The sequence below is a fragment of the Xenopus tropicalis genome, chromosome 9 (assembly GCF_000004195.4).
Source record: "Xenopus tropicalis strain Nigerian chromosome 9, UCB_Xtro_10.0, whole genome shotgun sequence".
NCBI lineage: Eukaryota > Metazoa > Chordata > Amphibia > Anura > Pipidae > Xenopus > Xenopus tropicalis.
The window spans coordinates 20599256-20622495 of record NC_030685.2 but is presented as its reverse complement, the minus strand read 5'-3'; the positions used below and the strand labels follow the sequence as shown (position 1 = coordinate 20622495).

The 23240-nt window shown below is 43.0% G+C and overlaps 1 protein-coding gene across 1 annotated transcript in view; it reads right to left on the bottom strand.

The window, feature by feature from the left end:
- Window positions 1-17146, bottom strand: part of crebbp (CREB binding protein) — a 45749-nt gene extending 28603 nt beyond the window's left edge. Inside the window, 1 exon segment of the mRNA NM_001353371.1 lies at window positions 16310-17146. Coding sequence (NP_001340300.1) covers window positions 16310-16397 — 88 coding nt within the window. The 5' untranslated portion in view covers window positions 16398-17146.
- Between the last annotated feature and the right edge of the window lie 6094 nt (window positions 17147-23240).

Sequence of the window (23240 nt, the reverse complement as noted above, 5' to 3'; positions counted from 1 at the left end):
TTATATAATGAAATCAACCAAAACCCCATATGACCTCTTTCTAAGCATCCTATTGACTAGATTGGGAAATGCGTACAAGTGACTTAAAAATGCTTGGGCAGAATACTTGCTTACACTTGAACTTCTACACATTTCCCCTATAAGTCAATGGGAACTACAGGAGCCAGTCACAGAAGCCTTAAGGTGGCCATACATGGGCCGATCCCAGCTGCCAATATCGGTTCTTTAGATCGATTCGGCAGCTTATCTGCCCATGTATAGGCACCAATGAAGGGCCTACCAACATCTGGTGTGAAATTGCCCAGATCTCCATCAGGCAGGTGTGATTTTTCCGTAGGATCAGGGACCACATTGGCTTGCTGATGCAGTCCCCGAATTGACAGCGCCTATGCCTGCAATTTTAATTTGATCGCTTGGGCCCTAGGACAAAGCAATCGAATAAGCCCAATATCGCCCACCCATAGGTGGGCATATCAGGGAAGATCCTACAGTATATGGCCGCCTTAAAGTTAGCAGATTATACCTAAAAAAAAACCTAATACATTTAATCAAAGTTTGGTACAATGTACACAGTGAGAATTTTCACCTGGTATTCATATTTTTATATTCTGTGGATTATTTAGCTTTTTTGGTCAGCAGATTTCCATTGAGAATGTTAGTAGGTATCTGGTTGCTAGGCTCCAATTTACCCTAGCAACCAGTGGTTAGAATGACATACTGGAAGTTGACTAGTAGAATGTACTTCTCTTGCTCTGTATGGAATATGTGTCAAGCATTACCACATGTAATAAACACACTTGTTTTTTCCTTTCCTTCTCCTTCACATGATTTTAGTGATTCGGTTCGGCCAGGAGCATGGATTCAGCAAAATCCTATGAAAAAGGCTGAATCCCGAACAGAATCCTGAATTTGGTGCATCAATAATCACATGCAGCTTTCCATACCTCCCTTTAACCAATAAAAGCAAAAGCAACAGTGGCCCTGGTGGCGGTTTAAAGATCCCAGTGATACCACATTGCAACTTGCTCACCCCATGGAACAGAAAGCAAACAACTGGCAGTGAGTGGATAAGTGGTAACATGACCTCCTGGCTACAGCCGTATTATTAACACACCGGCAACACGAGGAAAACACGGATCCCTTTGCAGCAGCCAATCTCTTCCCTTACTGTTATCCGCCATGAAATGATCAGCAGCAAGAGAATAGGCCGGTACAGATCAGCCTGCTGTATGACCTCAGAAAACTCACAGAGGTGAAGCAAGGATAAAGCTCCCAATCCAACACCTAAACACAGAATATTTCTGCCTGGCAGGAAACCACTGGGAAAAAAAAGACGTATGCCAAATCGCTCATATGTGTTACGAGGCCTGGTACAAGCATTTGGCTCTGGCCATTAGCGCTTTCTCAATGGGGGGAAAAAAATAAAACTAATAACTTGCATGGGGTGCAGTATAAGCTTTGCTCGGCAGATCTAACCAAGTCATGTTTTATGACAGCCGGCCAAGCAGTACATCGCACTCTGGTGTACATATGCTGGAAGAAGTCTGGCAGACGCGCTTGTCACACAGCTGGGGCCCGCACAGAAGAAACAAGCGCTGGCTACATGGTGCGAGCACTCAGGCAGTGTAAAACATAGCAAGGGTCATTTGTGACACCGGCAGCATGTCCCGCAGGGTCGGATCAGTAGCTTCTGCCAATCAATATACACTATGTTAGACACTGGCCAATGCCATGTAAAGAACTATTTATTAGTGGGGATATTCTGTTCCACAGATTCCAACATGAATGTCAGGTAGGTATACACAGCAGCGTGTGCAGCAGCCGCTCTCACATCCATATCAGGGGCAGACAGAGCATACAATAACCACAAACATACTCACACTTCCCAACATTAAAAATCCAACCAACCACAAACTTACACCCATTCAACAAAGATGTGGTTTTTGGCCAACAGTGCTATTTGCTTGAAAGCACCCAAACAGTCTGGCAATAGCAGTTAAGGGGTAGCCCGCCCTTTAGTATGGATTGTCCTATATGTTCATTTTTTAATTACTTTTTTATTTTTTGGCACATGCTCGACTAACCGGAAAAAGTGGGGCGGTAGTATCTAAGTGAACTGCCACACAGGGTAGATTCCTGTCTGCAGGAAGAGAATCTGCCCCTACGTTCCAATAATCTTACTCATGTGCCTCCGGAGCCACTGTGCCAGCCTGGGCGCATGGAGCAAATTTCAGTGTGAAATGGCATATTCAGAAAGTAAAGGTGGCCAAACACGTAGCAATTACGATCTTTCGTGCGACCATCAGTTGCACAAAAGATCGTTCCCACCCTCCACTGATGTTCAGGGCTGAATCGCCAGATATGGAGGTAGAAACAATAGGAATTCTACCTCCTTCTGCCGAGTCAGCCCTGAACATAAATTTTGCTTGGGCGCCTTCAATCAAAATCTTTTAACCTGCAGCCTTTTGCGATATCGGTCGCCTCGTGGAGCCGCCATACACGCACCAATTATCATATATTATCGGTGCGTGTATGGCCGGCTTTACGCACCAAAATCTGCTCCGTTGTGTTGGCCTAGGTGCAGGCACATCAGTAAGATATTTAGAGCATGGGGGGGGGGGGGGGGAATCCTCGGCTTGCATTTATCTGCAGGCCAAGACTCTGCCCTGTGTGGCACCACCCTAGAGCTCAAGAGGTATCCGACAAAGGGCAACTTCCCAACTCCAAGCAACTTAATGCAAGTGAACAGCCCCCTGGGATACACGGCATGTGAGTCGGTATGAAGAACGCACTCATAACACCAGAGTGAACCTTTCAGGTGACATTTGTCTCTGATCCCAAAAATGTATCCTACACTATGGTAATGCTACAGCTTCATTTGTGCTCTAGCCGAGATAGCTCAAGAGGATTCATCTTATGGAAAATGTAATGTAAATCAACCGGGAAAAAATGGTTAATGAAACTAACAAAAAGGTCACAGAACGGACCTGGTATCAGCTCCTTATCTGTATATAATGTATATACAATAGAAGGCTGTCATCTGTCTGTCCCCGATCAAGTGGTAAACATTAACACTTCAAGTGCCAAGACATCAAGCTTATCAGATAATGCTCTGCTAAGCCCTGTGAGCTCTGATGATAAATCAGGGCTGGGAGTGCAGATCTCACCTGCCAGATCAGCTGTGCAAGCTGTGCTCTCGACCAGACCCGGCCAGCACCTGACAGGGAAATGGCAAACACATTCTGTCAGACATCATCCGGCGTTCAAAGCAAGCCATGCGTTGCGCACACACACTGGCCGGGGAGCAAGTTCTCTATGAGACAAACCCCGAGATGGGATTCTGGTACAGGACAGAAATGTACAGTGACAACTGAAAGTTTAATAAATTCTAGTATGATCGATTTGAGCATGGACAGAGTATGGCTGCTTTGTGTATTGTCAGGTAGAGTAGCCCTATGATATAGAAGCTGTAACAGCTTAACAAATAGTATACTCATGCACTGTACCGCCAGGTCATGCCAAGACCATCCAGGGGGCAGGACAACAAGGAGATGCTCCATTGAAAGTCAGATCTTCACTGCTGTTTATGATATAAGTTGTGTATGATGCACACCTTTAAATTAGCTTTTTAGTAAGTTACAGAATACCCAATCCTAAGCAACTTTTCAATTGGTCTTCATTCTTTTAAAAAATAATTTTATTAAGATTTGCATTCTTCTAACGCTTTCCAGCTTTCAAATGGCAGTCACTGACCCTAGAAGCCAAAAACCTATTGCTCTCTGAGGCTAAAATGTTATTGTTACTTTTTATTACTTATCTTTCTATTAGTCTTCCAGTCTCCGGTTCAAACCAATCCCTGGTTGCTTAAGTAATCTGGACCCTATCAACCAGATAGCTGCCAAAATTCCAAACTAGAAAGCTGCTGAACAAATAATACCAACTGAAAAACCAAAAATAACAAAACATGAAGACCAGTTGCAAATTAATTGGAATACCACTCTCTACATAATACAAAGTTATCTTAAAGCCGAACTGTCTCTTTAAGGAGCCATCACTCTTTGCATTGTCAGGGCACGGTTTATAAGAGTAAGTGTGAAGACACACAGAGCTACTTTGTAGCAGCTACTTGTCATGGCTACTAAACCCCAGAAAAACCCCTGCCATAAACAATACTGAGAATTGCCTCTGCTAAAACACACGTAGAGACGATTATCAGTAGATGATCAGCATTGTCTGTTTTAGTAGCTGCTACTAGTAGCTCTGTGTGTGTCCAGCCTAAAGGTCCCCATACACGGGCCGATAGTAGCTGCCGATTCGGCAGCTAATCGGCCCGTGTATGGGCACTCACGACGGGCCTGCCTGACCAATATCTGGCCTGAAATCAGCCAGATCTCGATCGGGCAGGTTAGAAAATCTAGTCAGATCAGGGACCACATCGCCTCTTTGATGCGGTCTCCGGACTGACTTTTCCTATGCACGACGTTATAGAGGTCAAAACGATCGAATTATCCTGGGTTCCGCTCGCTTGGCGATCTGCCCGTATATGGGGGCAGTGACAGACGGGGAGATTAGTAGCCCCGCAACAAATCTTTGTTGCCTCAGGTGACTAATCTTCCCGTAATGCCATCCCACCGGCATGGCATATGCTTCGCTGCGATTTGCCAAAGTCGCCCGAATTTGCCTTGAGAGGAAACTTCAGGCGACTTTGGCAAATCGTAACAACACGTATGCCATACCACCGGCGATTTACATTCTTGCCGGTGGGATGGAATTGTGGGGAGATTAGTCGCCCGCGGCAACAAAGATTTGTCGCGGGCGACTAATCTCTCTGTGGGACACTACCCTAAGGGCGGTGACAGACGGGGAGATTAGTCCCCTGCGACAAATCTCCCTTGTCGTGGGGCGAATTAATCTCCCCGAAATGCCATCCCCACTGGCTAGAATGTAAATCGCCAGTGGGATGGCATCCCACCGGTGATTTAAATTCTAGCCGGTGGGATGGCATATCGGGGAGATTAAGTCTGCCATGGCCCTTGGAGGTCAACTGATAAACCTGCGGATATACAGCATAGTGATGCACCAAATCCAGAATTTAGTTTGGCTGAATCCTGCAAAAAGTGGCAGGTTTTGGTTAAATCTCAAACAGTGACTTTAAAGCGCTGGGCAATTGAATGAGACTTTTATTCACCCTGCCAAAGTAATCACACTATTTGGCTTACATTTTTATATGCAAATTAGAGCTTGGATTAGAATTAGAATTTGGCCAAATCTTTGAATTTTATGGATTCTGTGCGTCATCACTTGGACATTATCATTTTATAAACAATTGTTTAAGCCTAACAGGGTCATTAATCAATATTCGTATTTTATTTTTCTCTGCAATTCAAATATTTTAGAGCTAAAAGTCAAGTATTTGAATTATGGTTTTAAAAACACACATTTTTAATACTAATTAAGCAAAAAGAAAAAAAAAACCATGACTGTGAAACTTCTGAGCATGCAAGGTTATGTAGAAGGCAATATGAGTTGGCCTCATTATATCATTTGGATTTATTCAATGTGTTTTTCAAGTTTGTTTTGAGCTTGTAGACCCATAAAAAATGATGAATAAAAAACAAATTTGAGGTATTAGTGTCAGATTTTTTAAAATAATTGGAGCTAACACGCGTTTATCTCAAGTAGAAAACAAATTAGCAAAATTTTAAAAAATTAATTCAAACTTTTAGAAAATTAGAAATACAGGTATGAGATCCCTTATCCGGAAACCCGTTATCCAGAAAGCTCCGAATTACGGAAAGTCCATCTCCCATAGACTCCATTATAATTCAAATAATTCAGAATTTGATTTTCTTTTTCTCTGTAATAATAAAACAGTACCTTGTAATTGATCCCAACTAAGATATAAATAATCCTTATTTGATGCAAAGCAATCCTATTTGGTTTAATTAATGTTTTATTGATTTTTTTTAGTAGACTTAAGGTATGGAGATCCAAATTACGGAAAGACCCCTTATCCGGAATACCCTTGGTCCCGAGCATTCTGGATAACGGGTCCTGAACCTGTATAGGGAAATGGATTCCTACATGCCGCAGCAAATTCTTAGCATATCTACTGCCTATTTTCCCTAAATCTCCCATTAAAAAAGCCTGCTACCACGACTGGCAAGCTACATGGAAGCCCCAGCTGCTGCAGAAGTGCATTACTCAACTGCTGCAACTCCCAGCCACCAAAGCAAAGACCCTGCACGTCCCTAATGACTGTATAAACCTACATTGAGAAACTGGTACTACTACATGATTTTTTGTGCAATGCTTTAACATAAATTGTATACTTATACTTATACTTATTTTTTATATTTTATGTGGTGTGTATTAGGGAACTGAAAGGGGCTGATAAAGCTGCTTGGCTTTTAGAGAGACTATAAACCACATCACTAAGGCTTGTGGTGAGGGTGAGACTGTCATCAGATGCCTTAGCTACATCACCTGCCCTCAGACTTACTAGAAACCTGCTGGCTTGGGGCTAATGCACAAAGGTTACCCCCCAGTATCTGCCTGTCTGAAGACACACACAGCTACTGATAGTCTACAAAAATAGACAATGCTGATCATTTACTAACTGTCTTTACGTGTGTTTTAGCAGAGGCAATTCTCAGTATTGTCTATGGCCGGGGATTTACTGGCGTTTTGTAGCCGTGACAAGTAGCTGCTACAAAGTAGCTCTGTGTGTTTTCACCCTTAGAGTGTTCCTTAATTTCCCCATACTGACATCTTACATCAAGTGTCACAGTTATTCACGTGTGGACAAAAGCCACCCAAAAAGAAAGGACAAAGCACGTAAAAAACCCTTAAAAAACAAAACTTGAAGTGCTTGTGTGCAGAGCCTACAAGTGACCAGCAGACTGTTGGTGGGGTTCCAGAAGCAGCGCTCCCAGCGAGCAGAGTGTGAGCGAGAGTGCATGCTGCTGGAGCACTATTTGGCAGACAGATATGTACATTACTCTAAACTATTTACAGACTATTACATATAAACATTATTTCATCCGAGACAGGAACAAAAGGCAGAGGCAGCTGCGGCTTTAGGAGCCAGGAGAAAGGAAAATTCTTTTTAATTAAGGGTGCAATTTGAAAGCCACACAGCTTAAAGGAACATCAACACCAAAAAAAAAGAAAGTGTTTTAAAGTAATTAAAATATAATGTACTGATGCCCTGCACTGGTACAACTGGGGTGTTTGCTACAGAAACCCTACTATAGTTTATATAAGTACTCTGCTGTGTAGCCCCGGGGGCAGCCATTCCTGCACTAGTACAACTGGGGTGTTTGCTACAGAAACCCTACTATAGTTTATATAAATACCCCGCTGTGTAGCCCCGGGGGCAGCCATTCCTGCACTGGTACAGCTGGGGTGTTTGCTACAGAAACCCTACTATAGTTTATATAAATACCCCGCTGTGTAGCCCCGGGGGCAGCCATTCCTGCACTGGTACAGCTGGGGTGTTTGCTACAGAAACCCTACTATAGTTTATATAAATACCCCGCTGTGTAGCCCCGGGGGCAGCCATTCCTGCACTGGTACAGCTGGGGTGTTTGCTACAGAAACCCTACTATAGTTTATATAAATACCCCGCTGTGTAGCCCCGGGGGCAGCCATTTAAGCTGGAAAGAAGTAGAAAAGGCACAGGTTACATAGCAGATAACAGATAAGTCTCGTGGAATACAATGGGGTTTTATCTGTTATCTGCTGTGTAACCTGTGACGGTTCTCCTTTTTTCCCAGCTTGAATGGCTGCCCCCATGGCTACACAGCAGGGTATTTATATGAACTATAGCAGAGTTTCCTAGACCAGTTCAGGGCAACAATACATTGTATTTTAATTACTTTGATGCTCATTTCTTGGTCTTACTGTTAATGTAACTTCAAATTACAAAAGTAGCAGCTCATCTTTAGTATACAGTGACATTTGCAGCCTACTTTTTTCATGGTTTTTGAATTTAGCTTTTTGTTCATTAGCCATTTAGTTGTCATGGTCTAATTTACCCTGGCAACCAGGCAGCAATTTTAACAAGAGACTGGAAAATGAATAGCAGAACAAGGACAATAACGTGAGCAATAACTCAAACAAAAGAAGAATAGGACATTCTATAACACCGAAAGTTAATGGATATGTATTAGAACTGCACAGCAATCACAAGATACAGGTATCTCTGAAAGGTACTTTTCGTCCCACACACTGTAGAATATATGGTACCAGCATTCTTAAAGTGCCATTATGCCAACACCACATCTTGGCTCCTCTTTGATCTATGCGTGATCCAAACATTTACTGGCGACCCACAGTGCACATAAAATTCACAAAACTCCACCACACAAAGCATTAAACAAAAATGTCAAAGATTTAATAATGGTAAAACATCAGAGCTGATACAGGTATAGGATCTGTTATCTGGAAACCCATTATCCAGAAAGTTCCTAATTACAGGCCTATAATCAAATTTTACATATGATTTCCTTTTCCTCTGTAATAATAAACCAGTGTCTTGTACTTGATGCCAACTAAGATATATTTAATACTTATCGATGGCAAAACAATCCAGTTGGATTAAAGTAATGTAACATAGTAAGTTAGGTTGAAAAAAAGACGTACGCCCATCATGTTCAACCATAATGCCTATATATAAACTGCCTAACTGCTAGTTGAATGTTTTAAGTGGTTTTTAGTAGATATAAGGTGTGTAAATCCACATTACAGAAACACCCCTTAACCGGAAACCCCCCAGGCCTCAAGCCTTCTGAATAACTGGACCCACAACTGTATCCTTAACTAAAATGGCTTAAACAGCGAGCAGAGGTATTAAGATCAATGCAGAAAAATGCACTAGGGAATTCCCACTTGGAGGTACTAGCAACACCTTAGAAGGGCCCCAAAAATGCCCATTTTAAGGGTTGCCTCACATGAACTTGCCAGAATAACAACGGGCTAACTGCCCTGCCTGTCAAGGTACTACTGGATAGATGATGGCAGACACCAGCTAAAGGCAAGCTAATGGAAGGTAGGGGGTCCATGGACATTTTCTAACACACACTTACATACTATGAGGGCAAGTATTCAAAGGACATAGGCTTTTAAGACCAAGCTAGGGTCCACCTGCGGATCTCACTAAGGATGCCTCACAACATATAGACAAGTGTAAGAATTGTGTACAATGAGAAACCTTGACGTTACACTCACACATATATATTTCACCAAATTTCCTCTTCTCTGTGTCTTCAAATTAAAGGAATATCTGCTAAACAGGCTGTCACATTTGAACCACCAAGATCCTGAACTCATTTATAATAACCGCAAAGAATACTGCAAGGGATCAGAACATGAAAACAAAGGTACTTTTCTACATCTAAAAACATTTTTTCTACTGTGCAGTCAGGAACACAGTTCAGCTACTGTAAAATAAAATCACTGTGGCACAATTTACCAATGAAACCAAAACTAAAACCCTTTTAAAGGCGATGCAATAGTAAAAAAAAAAAGGGAAGGATTTCAGACATATATACATGTATAGTCCACTCACTTGGAGCAGGTCCAAATTCTTTCACTGATTTAAGACTATGGCTGTGCCAACATGGTTCACAACACTGAGGTGCTGCCCCCCCCCCCCCCAGAAGGACCCAACACAAAAGGGGGGTGATTGCCTCTTTTGTCTCCAGGAAGCTGCGCTTGAAAGTTGTTTAGGATGAAATATGGTGTGCTCACTTGCTTGCTGTGGTAGTGGAACCTATGGTGCATGTCAGATACAAAAATCATTTTATATATTTTAATAGGGGCCAAGGGAGGCTTGAACTGTGTAAATCTAGTATGAAGATACAAAACACCTATAGAATAGGAAAGGCAGCAAGAGATTGAGGTCTGAGAGATAGGAAACTGCCTATGCTGCATGGTTATCAATACCAACCTCTCTTCTTATTTTAATTACTATTAATTATATTTTAATTACTTTAGGGTTCTTATTCCCTCTTAATTCATATTATCATCTCCTGTCATAGTAGCTATTCCCTTCTATACTAATGGAAACACTTGCACTACCCATGAGTGAAGCAACCAAAGCAAGGGTTTTTTGTACATTTTGTGCTCCACAGGTCTTATATTCCATTTCAGTTTCCCTGACAATCTGTGCTTAACTAGTCTGCATATGCGGAACATTCTTTATCTGCATATTTTCATTCATTTGAAAACATCTGAAATAGATACAGTTATCAATAATATTTGTAGCAATTTCTGAAAATACTGTCCATGGGAAATGGCTTATAAGCACTTGGAAACGTTCTTCGTGGCAGTTCATAGGAGCTGCAGCAACCCAAGAGATAGCCACTGACTACAAACGGAAGACCAGCAGCCAATTCCTTACTTGATGAGATCAGTAGTCCCTAAGAAAAGCAGTGATCCACTAGCCATTTAGGTCAGTAGTTTTACTGTACTCCCTTGTACAATCTGAGAAAGCCAAAGCATGTATAAGAAACCAGAGTTTTGAAAAAGTATATTATGAAAACTGGCTCTAAAGTTATTGGAAATATAAATTTGCCTATTGAAAAAAAAATCTAATGCCAAAAGACTTCCCAATATATATCAATGGTTGAAAAGTTATTTGTAAATGAAACTGCTATTGAAAGCAGTTTGTCTGATTCTTCTCTCTGCATACTTGGAACAATGCAGCAGAAGGTTTCTGATACACTGTTTCATGTCAGAATGAACAGACACTGATTTCAATGGCAATAAAGTGTAAAAAATTTTTTTGATACCTTTGCAAATTTCTAATGAATGTGTATTGGAAAATTGCTAAGAATTGCAATTTCTATAATTAGGCAAAAATAAAGGCTTTATCTTTAAGATACACACTATAACAGAGCTAGTTCAATGTGCATATGGGATGGATTTTATGGGATGACGGTATCCCCAAAACATGGATTGATTTAAAGGAGAATGAAAGATACAAAAATTGGGGGTGCCAAGTGTTAACCACCTCCTAGTGACTGTAATCACTTACCTGGTAACCCGGGCCAGAGCTCCTGTTAGCAGAAATCTGCACCAACCCAGGTTACCTGTGAGAGAGCGAGCAATGCTCTTCCTTTCTTTGCAATCCCAGGGCAATAGTGTGAAAAAGATGGCTTCTTTGTAAAGTTTGGCTGTTAACTCTATCACGCATTTCTGCTAACAGGAACATCAGCTTGGGGTATCAGGTAAGTGATCACAATCATTGGGGGGGGGGGGTACCTAACATTGGGGCACCCCCAGTGATTGTAACTTTCCTTCTCCTTTAATTATTAATTTAATCAATACAGATACCTTTTTATTACATGTACCTGTAAAAAAATGCAGATTTGTGCAAAACCTCACGTGTCCAGGGGTGGACAACTGAACAATATAAAATGACAGGTTAGCCTATTACAGGCACTGGAGAGGGAAGGTTGTTTGCAGATACTTTATTTAGAGAAGGAAATAAAACTGAATAAGAAATTAGATATATTTTATATCTGGTTAAGGGGACATTTGGATGAGAGTAATAATGTTGCATTCCAGCTTGAAACACAAAACCATTTTTGCAATTTGAGCGCGGTTGGGAAAGTTTATTTTGAAAAGTCACAGTGTTCCATTTACCTAAAGTGCTCAGTCTAAAGGTGGCCATGCACAGGAAGTATCGCTCATTTGGCGAGGTCACCAAACGATTGGATCTTCTCCCGATATGCCCGCCTAAAGGTGGACAATATTGGGCTAATTTGATTGTTTGGCCCTAGGGCATAGGCGCTGTCGGATCGGGGACCACATCAACGAGCCAATGCGGTCCCTGATCCGATGGAAAATCAAACCAATTTCAGGACAGATCTCAGTCGGGTCAGCAGCTAAAACCTGTCTGTGTACGGGCAACACCATCTTAAGGGCTCTGGCACACGGGGAGATTAGTCGCCCGCGGCAAAACTCCCTGTTCGCGGGCGACTAATCTCCCCGAGTTGCCTACCCCTGCCATCCGACCGGCGAACATGTAAGTCGCCGGCGGGATGGCAGACGCGGCGGGGCGATTTCAGGAAATCGCCAAAAAAGACTTGCGAGTCTTTTTCGGCGATTTGCGCGAAATAGCGCCGCCGCGTCTGCCATTCCGCCGGCGACTTACATGTTCACCGGTGGGATGGCAGGGGTAGGCAACTCGGGGAGATTAGTCGCCCGCGAACAGGGAGTTTTGCCGCGGGCGACTAATCTCCCCGTGTGCCAGAGCCCTAAAAGAAGGCAAAAGAGAGAGGTGATACAGCTGGGACTCTATGGTTAGATATCTTCAGTGGTTCACCTATGGGCAAGTTTGAGAAAATAAGCCTATGAGTAGTTAAATAAAAGCTAGGATTCTATGGTTATGTATCATAGGGCTATACTGCTAACAAGTATAACAGTTAGGAGCTGGGTGGTAATTAGGAATCTTGCATACCTGCTGTCAGGCAGCATGGCAGGACCTTACTTTTTAGTGTGGGGAAGCAAGTTGTCTTTGCAGTCCTAATTTCCCTTACTCACAGCCTGAATGGGACAACATACAACATTGTGATGGTAAGCTTCTCCGCTGACATAATAGGAGGACTGGAAACTCAACCATATCATGAAGGAATGGGGCAAGAATATAAAGGATAAAGCCATTGTGTAAAGTAAGAGCCGTCGTGGCTACTTCTGCTGTGGTACTGACAATTGACAATACAGACAAGCTTTAATGTGAACGACCAGCAACTTACAGGGCACAAAAGTGACAAATGTCATTTGCTGTCCTGTGAATCTGTGTAAAGAGCTATGGTATAACCGCACCAACATTGGCATTATGGTTAGATATACTGGCAGTGATTTAGCAACAATTAGTTAGTCCCAATTAGTGGGATGGATTATCTCGTAAAGAGCTTGATCGCCCAGCAACAATTTTAACACTGCAAGAAGCAACAGAAGAACCTCAAGACTTAAAGGGCGAAGACACGCGGGGTGATTAGTCGACGCGATTGTTTAAAACTCCAGTCGCGGCAACGGAAAACACAGTCGCAGATAACTAATCTCCGTACACAGATATAGAAATCACCATGTCCAAAATGTAACGCGTAGGACTAGTCACCCCAACTTTGTGTGTGGCTGGATTTAAAAAAATCATGGAGACTAGATAGTTCCATCTTTCTTCACCCAAATATGACAGAATGGTATTTTTGTAACAGATGTAGTAATATTCCCAATATTCTCACCCAACATGCCCAATCCATGCAAAGAAAGTCTCAATTCTAGCTTCAACATCCTTACTGAGGTGCATTATAGCATCTTTTTAATTCAACCCGACAGTCCTGACTTCGAGCATACACAGAAAGAGAGGAGGTTATTAGGCATTGCTTGCCTTAAAATGATTGGGTCTAAAGTTTGCATGCAATTTACAGAAAACAACCAGAAGCATCTGTATTCAGGGGGCATGCAAAAGAAATGACAAATACAGAATATACTGGAGCAATAATTATGTATAATTCATAAAGGACTGAACTGCACACTTTTGCAAACAAAGGTGGCCATACACGTTAAGATCTGCTTGTTTGACGAAGACGCCATACTAGAGAATCTTCTCCCGATATGCCCTCCTAAGGTGGGCAATGTCAGGCTAATTCAATTGTTTGGCCCTAGGGCCAAATGATCAAAGTAAAACAACAGGTATAGAGGCCATTGGACCGCATCAACAGGCCAATGCAGTTCTCAATCCGAAGGGAAAAATCAAACCTGCCCGATCGACACCTAGCCAATTTTCTGCCAGACATCGATCAGGGAGGCCCATCGGGGGACCCCCATAAGTTGGGAAGAAAAACTTCCGAATTGGTCAAAGGACTCACATTTGCAGTTGAAGACACTTTAGTAACACAAGACACCTGCCAAATTCTGTGACAGCACTCCTTGCTTTAAGCCCCATACAGGTTAAAAGATATGATGACAGTGATCTTAAACTTAAAGTATCTCTATGTCATATAGCAGAAGTGGTGCCATTATTATCCACTGGCACAACAGAGAGACAACAGAGAAGTGCCTTGGCAGCCTATCATTTGGTTAACCAAATGACAGGTTGTATGGACACTTCACCTCTGGTGGAGAATAAGCTTTGCGTGGCATAAATGGATAAGGGTTAATAAACTGGTGCCAATTTACCCAGTATGTGTAACCTCAGACCTTTAGGATAATGGTACACTCTGCACTCTCAGCCTGGGTAAAAAAAGTATGATCTGCTGTCTTCAGTGTGCACTGACAGTATCTGCCTGTTAGGGTACACAAAGCACATTTTCAGTGAAAATGAGTAAGTATGCATTTTTGCACCAAAATAGGATGTGTTTGTGCCCTAACAGGCAGCTGCTATGGATGTCAGAGCACACAGAACACATGGCAGAAAACCATGCAACAGCCATTTCTATGCCGGCTCAGAAAACTCCAAGTGTGCCAATAACCTAGGATACGGTACACAGTTCCTCACTAGAATAGGAAGTTAATTGAAGACAATTATAGCAACCAATTAAAAACCACATACACTATAGACAGATGGATTTCTAGAGTTCTAGTTTAAAACCAGCTGGATTACCAAAGTTTCCCTATCCCTACCTTATTAGAATTTAGTTCATAAAAGTTACAATTAGGTGACACTATTTTTATATTCCATTACCTAGCATCATCCCAGCCTACCATGCACCCCAAAACAAAATATATACCAGCAAAACTGTCCTCATTAACGGCTGGGAAAAACCGTTTCAACCGCAAGGCTTTCATTCGCAAAGCCAATATGTTTTTCCAATAACAGAATACACAGAAATATAGTTACAGAGCAAATATTTGACGTGGGGGGGAAGAACTGATTTCCTTTGAGCTCTTATTTTGTTCAGCGAATGGGGCTGATGTAACGTTTTTAACAGTGTTGTGTTGTTTACATATATACTGACCACTCCCTGTACTTTAGGAATGTACCTATGAACCGCACACAATGATTGTCGATTATAATGTATAAAATGAGACCACCATCTAGATTGATTTGCAGCACTATGGTATAGGAGATGGGGGGGGCTCTCTACCGTAAGATATATTGTTTCATGTCCTGCAAACTGTTAAACCGGTAGCCTTAAATATGTCACATTTATAACAATTAAACTCTATGTAGAATTGCTTAATCTCTCAGCAACAACACCGGAAGTAGGGATACCACCATCACAGCAAAAGAGCATTCCACAAATCAATCAGTTTCATTAAAATCAAACCTATGCACGGTTTTTGCATTAGGATACCCACAGCACGGTGCAATCTCTCCATCGGATCCACCTCTCTCAACATCAAAGGCCATCCTTTCTTGTCAATTTGCTCTGCATCATGCCTTCATCACGTATAGCATGTGCTGCGCTTCCACCACACATCGCTCCTGATAACATTCGCTACCAAATAATGAATGAACACTCATCCATGTCTAATTAAATCCCACCGCCTGTGCTGCAATGACTAAATGACTATATATTCACATTTTGAAAGAAAACATGCATTTCTAGAGTATGTTGACATCTTTATTTCTGTTCTGTCCCTGAAATGACACGATAACAGCCACTGTAAGGCATCAAGGATGGTAAGGTGTTCATTCAGATCTAGCTGCCATGCCCACTAGCTTCAAATATCTCCCTCTGTACATACCATTACCGTAACTAACAACCCACCTCTCTGGATCTTCACTTTCCCACCTAAACATAATCCATCTAACCCATGACAAGACCTCTGGCATACGAGTTGTTCCTTTCCAGCACCCCAATACAATAGCCCTTCAACCTATACCCTCCATAGATTTTCTACTGAAGAAGGACTGCTCCGAGTTAGCAATGTAAACCAAAAAGACACCAGTTTACAATACTGATCCCCCTTTGCACATAAATAAAAGAAGCCTCTACTTACAATTCATTCCATCACATGTATCGAACTTCAAACTGCAATTTTTACAGTTGATCTACTACACCTGACCAATAATCCTTGGCTAGCAGAGGATGCTGGGCCTTCTATTGCAGCAAGATCAGGGTTAAGATCACTATTGCGTATTGTCAGGCATCTTCAACCTATGCCTCTCTAACTACTGCTAAACTCCTGGCATCCCTGTCTTGGGATGCTGGATGCTTGTCGTCCAATAGCATCTAAAGAGCCACAGGTATAAACGGCTTCCTCCCCCCATTCCTCAGCATCCTCTCCACCCATCACTATTTTATGCCTCCTCGGCTCCTCCCCCCCCCCCCAAGCATGGAGCCTTGCTTACCTGTGCTGTCAGTGCTGGCAGAGAAGCCTGGCGAGCTCAGTTTGGGTCTCTTCCTGTTGGGTGGCCCGTCCAGCAGGTTCTCAGCCATCTTATCTTCTTTCTTTATCGGTCACTTGACAGGTAGCCAAAGGTGTCAGCCCAATGAGGAGGAGCAGGTAAACAGGTGCCAGGGAACCCTCACTAGCCCCTTGAGTCCCGCATGCCTTATATTTTTGGGGGGACCCTGCGGACAGAGCCCCCCTATTGCCCCGATGCACCTGTAGGACCCAACCTCTCTCCAAATATAAGGGGGGGCTCTCCCTAATAGAGAGAACAGATTAAAAATCTGTCACCTGCAGGGGGGGGGGTCTAAATAATCCAAATTCCTAAACACCCCCAAAAATACAGGGGACCCCCACCCTATTATATGTATTGTAGTCTATAAAGCTCTTATTCCTCCACAGCAAGCCAAATAACCATTAGAAACTATGCACCCCAAAATCCCCCTTTTGGGCACCCCCCCCAAATTTCCAAATTGCACCCCTATATATATTAACAACCCAATTCCCTTTTGCAAAAGATAGATTATTTACCTAACCCCCACAACAAAATGGGACCCCAAAAAGTAGACTAACAGTGGGCAGCCCCCCAATATTTCATATAGAGAAGAACGCAATTAGGGATGCACCCCCCCTCCCCAATAATTACACGGGGGTGGGGGGAGAAGTGATGGAGTCTAATTAGGGGGTTGCTAATGCTCACCCCAAAAATGAAAATGAACGGAGGGTGAAAACGGTGTAGGCCCGGGGCATCACTCTCTCCCCCGTCCCCGGGGATACGTGCTGGGAGTCAGGCCCGGGGCCCAAGCCGCTGCCGATCCACCTGGCCCACGCAACAACCGCTCGGCCGCTTCCTTCTCCGGGAGGGAAAACAATGAGCCACCGAGCGGGGCCTCCAAGTGGGGAATAAACAGCAGTAGCAGCCCGGTCCGGAGATGGTGGGGGGTGGAGGGAGAAGGAGCCCCCGCCTGTGCCGCAGAGCGCCCCGCTGTGTGCGAACAAGCTTCCTTCTTTCCCCCTTCCCTGTTCTCCTCCTCCTCCACCGCCTGGCAGGGCCCGGAGAGCTCCGGCGCAGACCGAGCCGCGACAAGATGGCGGCTGTTGATTCCTCAATTAAAAAAAAAAAAAAAAAAAAAAAAAAGTTTTTTTTTTTTTTTTTTTTTTTTTTCCTCCTCTCTTGTAAGGGCGGCGAAAGGAGGGAGGCTGGGTTACGCAATACGTAAAACACGCGTACTGAAGAGGAAAAAAAAGGGGCGGGGCAGTAGGGAGGCAGAACGAAGACTGAAGGTAAAAAAGCACGTAGGCTGCTAAAGGACTGTGTAGCTGTGTTTAGGGGGACACGCCCACCAGGGAGGGGGAGACCACGCCCACCGTCAGTGACCGCGCCCGCTTACGTTTAGTTGGCGACGCCCAGAGGCCAGGGCCTAAGGTGGGAGCTCGGCAGGGATGGATAGAGAGGTGGGGTGACATGTCACTGATGGGTTTTGTGGAGGATTTATAACGCATAACATCATTGGGACAAGCGCTTCAATGTAATGCTGGGCACCTTATCAAAGAAAATACATCGCATTTATATAAACCCGAGAACGGGGTTCAGTAAGAGGCAGAGTATGGGGTGCGCCATAGAATTGGGAATAATTAAGGGAAAGTCTGAATTCGCCCCAAAATACCTCAAGGTCCTGTTGTACATGTTCTTAAGCTTTGTGTAGTGGGGAGCAGGTACCAAGTGGGAGCTCCTTGTAGGTGAATTCTGCACAAATAAATGATTCAAAGGAATAATAAGGATATACATAATATCACACAAAAGGTTTAAATACAAAAAAGCCTTGTTCCCTTTTAGGTGCAGTTCATCCAAAAAAATGTTTTACCTGCATTTTCTAGTTTTTGGCCCAGTACCTTGGTATACAGAATTGGCATAGTGGGCAAGGGCACGGTGGGCGCGTGGTGTGCGTTTGTGGCCATTCAGATCCACTGCCATTACAGCAATTTTTGAGTATCATGCTGGCTGTTGAGGAAAATTCTGCGTTAAAGCAAAATGATATGTTTGAAGGGGCTGGCAAAATGCAAAGAGGTAATACAGAGAGAGAAGGGATCAACCCAGGTTCCCACAGTACCCAATTTACTCATGGTGCTACATGGTTCCCTTTTGGTGACACAATATACTCAGTAATAAGGTAAAGGTGGCCATACACGTAGCAATTTCGACCTTTCGTGTGAGCATTGGTCGCAAGAAAGATCATTCCCACCCTCCACTGATGTTCAGGGCTGAAACGGCAGATATGGAGATAGAAACAATAGAAATTCTACCTCCTTCTGCCGATTCAGCCCTGAATGCAGATTTTGCTCGGCCGACTTCAGTAGCACCCGATCAAAATCATTTAACCTGGCTGATCAACAAGTCGACTGATACCTGCAGCCTTTTGCGATAAAGGTCGCCTCGTCGAGCCGCTATATACGCAGAATATCAAGGTTTCATACGATATCATCGGTGCGTGTATGGCCAGCTTAATTGTAATATATTAATATTAAAAAAACTATAATATTTAGTTAGGGCATAGGGCACTCGCTGCTAAAAGCAGTTTAATGTAGGAATGCAGCCAAATCCAAGAACATTTTTGAATGCGACAAATTACAGTTCTTTTCTGCAAATTAGGATTAGTTATTTGTCCAAATCTTTTGTTGAGGATTAGGTATTTAAATCCAAAAATTATATTTTCAGCCCTAGTTACATACACAATGGGGCAGATTTATCAAAACACGAGTTCGAATTCCGAATGGGAAAAATTTGGATTGGAAACGAAAATTTCTGAAGATCGCAAATATCCCGAAAATGCTTACGAAAAAATCGTATTAGTCACGAAAAAATCGCATTAGGCACTAAAAAATCGTATTAGTCACGAAAAAATCGTATTGGCATTCCGAAAGTCACGTAATTTTCATACCAAACAATTGCAAACAGCGGCAGTCTTTCCGAATTTTTCGCGCGGGCGCACGACTTTTCGCACGACTTTTTTGTGCGCCCGCGCGAAAACGCTCGGCGGGTTCGGACCCGTTCGGGTCTTAATAAATCTCCCCCATAGTGTTAAAGTTTCGGTGGGGAGCAATGTTCCCTCTAATTTTTTCTTGGCTGTGGGCGTATAATATTTCTTTTGTGCGCCCGTGTGTATGCACTTTTACAAAATGATGTGAGCGGTACAAAATGATGAATTTTCACAGAAAATTCTTTGTGCGCACTACAATTTATTGTCTGCACAAACAACTGCACATCTTAGAGGGAACAATGGCAGGGGCCCTAATATTATTTTGCTGCAGTGCCCAGTATACTATATATTATATATCACATGTATTTTATTATAGTATATTATGATTATTATTATTGTTATTATTTTCTCCAAGGTTTGCATAACAGAATGTTTTTTTCTGTTTAGAAAACTGTTTTGGAACATCCGTGCCTCCTGATTGTGCCAAGACCAAATATTTATAGTTTTATGAAGCAATATTTATAGTTTTATGAAGCAATAAGCAAAAACCCTTTTGCGATATTGGTCGCCTCGTTGAGCCGCCAGATCGACAAAATGCATGTGACAAGTGGGATGTAGTCATGCAGGGCAAAATATCATGGGACTGATAGAAAAATCTGATGCATAAGCTACATGGAACTTTTGCCATCTCATGTGACACACCTGTTGGATTCGCACGCGGCATGCTGCATCCGCATCTGACACGATAAAGGTGGATTCAGTTGGAGTGATTTTTTTCACGTTAAAATACATTGACTGTCAGATGTAAAGGTACAAGCAAAACCCACCATCCAACTCTATTTGATCCGACTTTTCATTACAGCCCATGGAGATCAGATTTGGTAGAATCTCAGAAAATCTGATCAAAAGCGCTTGTGGTGTTTAGCCTTAAAACTGAGCTTACAAAGCACCACACCAATAATATTCATTTTTAGATTGCGAGAAAAATACCATTAGCAGTAACCTGACCCCAGAAAACCATGTGGTTTATTTACAGTGCAAGAGCACTGAGGATGTGCATGGAGCACTTCTATCTGGGGAAATGGCTGCTATGTGCACCTTGCCACTTAAAAAATTGGCACAGAGTGAAGTGTCAGTAGGTACAGGCCAGCCCAGTACTTTCGACCTGCCATAGGGCCAACAATAGGTTATGGAAGGGGTGAAACAGCATGAAGCGCAAATATGCAGAGGTACCTTATTTCATGTAGTGGGCCAATTATTTCTTGCATAGCACAGTTGGCAGGCCATATCCAATTAAAATAATGATGTCAATGGAACCTTTGAGCAGCCCGAGGGCCATAAAAATTGTAGGGCCATACCGGGCCCACGGGCCTACAGTTGGACAGCCTTGCTTTAATGAATACAACTGCGTTCAACTCTGTGACTGCAACTGTGCTTAGCAGTTGTAAATGAGCCATTATGGCAGGGGTGGCCAGACTTCCTTTGTCCACAATACCGGGAAATGTGGAAGTGTGGCGTGAATGTGTACGTACACGATGCAGCATAGGTATGCATTCACACAGCACTTCGGCATCCCCGGCTTCATCGCGGCCCACCAGAAATCCACGGGGGATTGACTGGTGGACCACGATCGACATATTGGCCACTCCTGCTTTACGGCATTCTGCTCCAATCAATCAAGCTGAAAAGCATTGCTAAATGTTTCAAAATATCGAGTCAAAGATAACATGTTACAGAATCTCCGACATGTACTTATCTACAAAGCTAAGGGCGAGGACAGACGAAGGGTATATCCGCTTCTCTCAGCCCTACGCTTTTCTGCCTGTCTGAAAGAAGTGACCTTCTATCTAATAAATAGTCACCCAAGGGCCACCCCCCAACTTCAACTGGGCATTTTGGAATGTCACCTGGTCACGTCACTTCCAGAAGAATTGCCCATTTGTGCATGATGCCACTTCCAGGTACGAGAAAAAAAATTACATTTCACCCAGATTCACTTGTCTCCAGGTTGACAGCTTTGGGCACAGGCCCTCGGGTGCCTATAAATAAATACGCCCTGCTCCCACCTCAGTTCACCACTATTTGGGCCCCACCCCCCAAACAGTAAGTTTGAATATGTTAGTGCATCTGCAGACAGAAAGTGCTTTAGGTGTGTGCCTATTATTCCCATATCCTTCATTCTAGGATCCCTATAAAGAGTTAATGCTTAGATTCAGTGGGTAGAAATACAAGTAACTAAGGTAAAAGTGGTTCATGTTGGAATAAAAAGGGTGGACTCGCACACTGGACACACATAGTAGTAAAAATATTCTGCATATATACAAGGCATGAAAGAACTACGTTATCTCAGCCTTCAAAGTAACTTTATTCTCACTGCCCATATGGCAACTGTTATCAACGGCGCTTAGGATACTTTTGTCCACATACAGCTTTTTTTTTTTTTTACTGGTGAGTGCAGGCAACTGTATGTTATATTTTAATGAATTTTAAACATTTTTTAGTGTAACTGTTCCTTTAACAGGAATGATTTGGACTACGGAGAAGAACAAAGGCAGATGCTCAGGATGTCTATACTATGGGGCTGATTTACTTACCCTCGAACGGGTCGAATGGAGTCCGATTGCGTTTTTTTCGTAATGATCGGTACTTTGCGATTTTTTCGTATGTTTTGCGATTTTTTCGGATTCTTTACGAATTTTTCGGATCCAATACGATTTTTGCGTAAAAACGCGAGTTTTCCTATCCATTACGAAAGTTGCGTAAAAAGTTGCGCATTTTGCGTAGCGTTAAAACTTACGCGAAAAGTTGCGCATTTTTCGTAGCGTTAAGTTTTAACATAGAACATAATTATTTAATTGAACTATTCCTTACTGGTTTTTAATACCTATATTTTGATATATATCTATTGCTTTCTCATGTTTCCTTTACTCATTCTTTACATGGAGTAGTATCATATTTGCCTTGTTATATATCCTATTGCTTTTCTTTTATTGCCTCTTTGATCTGATAGTATATTTAAAGTTGGTTGCAATTTACATTAAAATTACCTTTTAAAATGATGTAGACCAGTGCTGTCCAACTTCTGTGGTTCCGAAGGCCGGAATGTTTCTGGCCTACATGGTGGAGGGCTGATAAGGGAAGCTAATTTTGACCACTCCCCTTGTTTAAACCACACCCACTTGAAACCACACTGTGTTATCACATGACCATACCCATATTAATGGTGGTAGTACAGCAAAAACCTGCCATACTCTGCCTTCCCTACCCTGCCTGTGTGCGCCATACTCTGCCTGCCCTATGCTGCCTGTGTGCGCCATACTCTGCCTGCCCTATGCTGTCTGTGTGCCATACTTTGCCTGTCCTATGCTGCCTATGTGCCTTACTCTGCCTGCCCTACCCTGCCTGTGTGTGCCATACTCTGCCTGCCCTACTCTGCCTGTGTCTGCCATAATCTGTCTGCCCTATGCTGCCTGTGCATGCCATACTCTGCCTGCCCTATGCTGCCTGTGTGGGCCATACTCTGCCTGCCCTATGCTGCCTGTGTGTGTGCCATACTCTGTCTGCCCTATGCTGCCTGTGTGTGCCATACTCTGCCTGCCCTATGCCGCCTGTGTGTGCCATATTTTGCCTGCTCTATGCTGCCTGTGTGTATGGCACACGCAGGCAGCCTACAGTGATTCAATGCTGGCACTGCTCCTACAGTCTGCACAATAACTATATATAAAAAAAACGATAAACCTATATGTTCTTTTTATGGTGTGTCGAGTTTATTTGTGGGTTTCTACTGCTCCTACAGTCTGTCTGAGGTGTGAACGGGTAAACGATGTGGGCCTTACAGTCTGAGCCTGAGGTGTGAACATAGCAGGGGGTGAACAATGTAGGGATTAAAAGGTGTGAACAACACAGGAGATT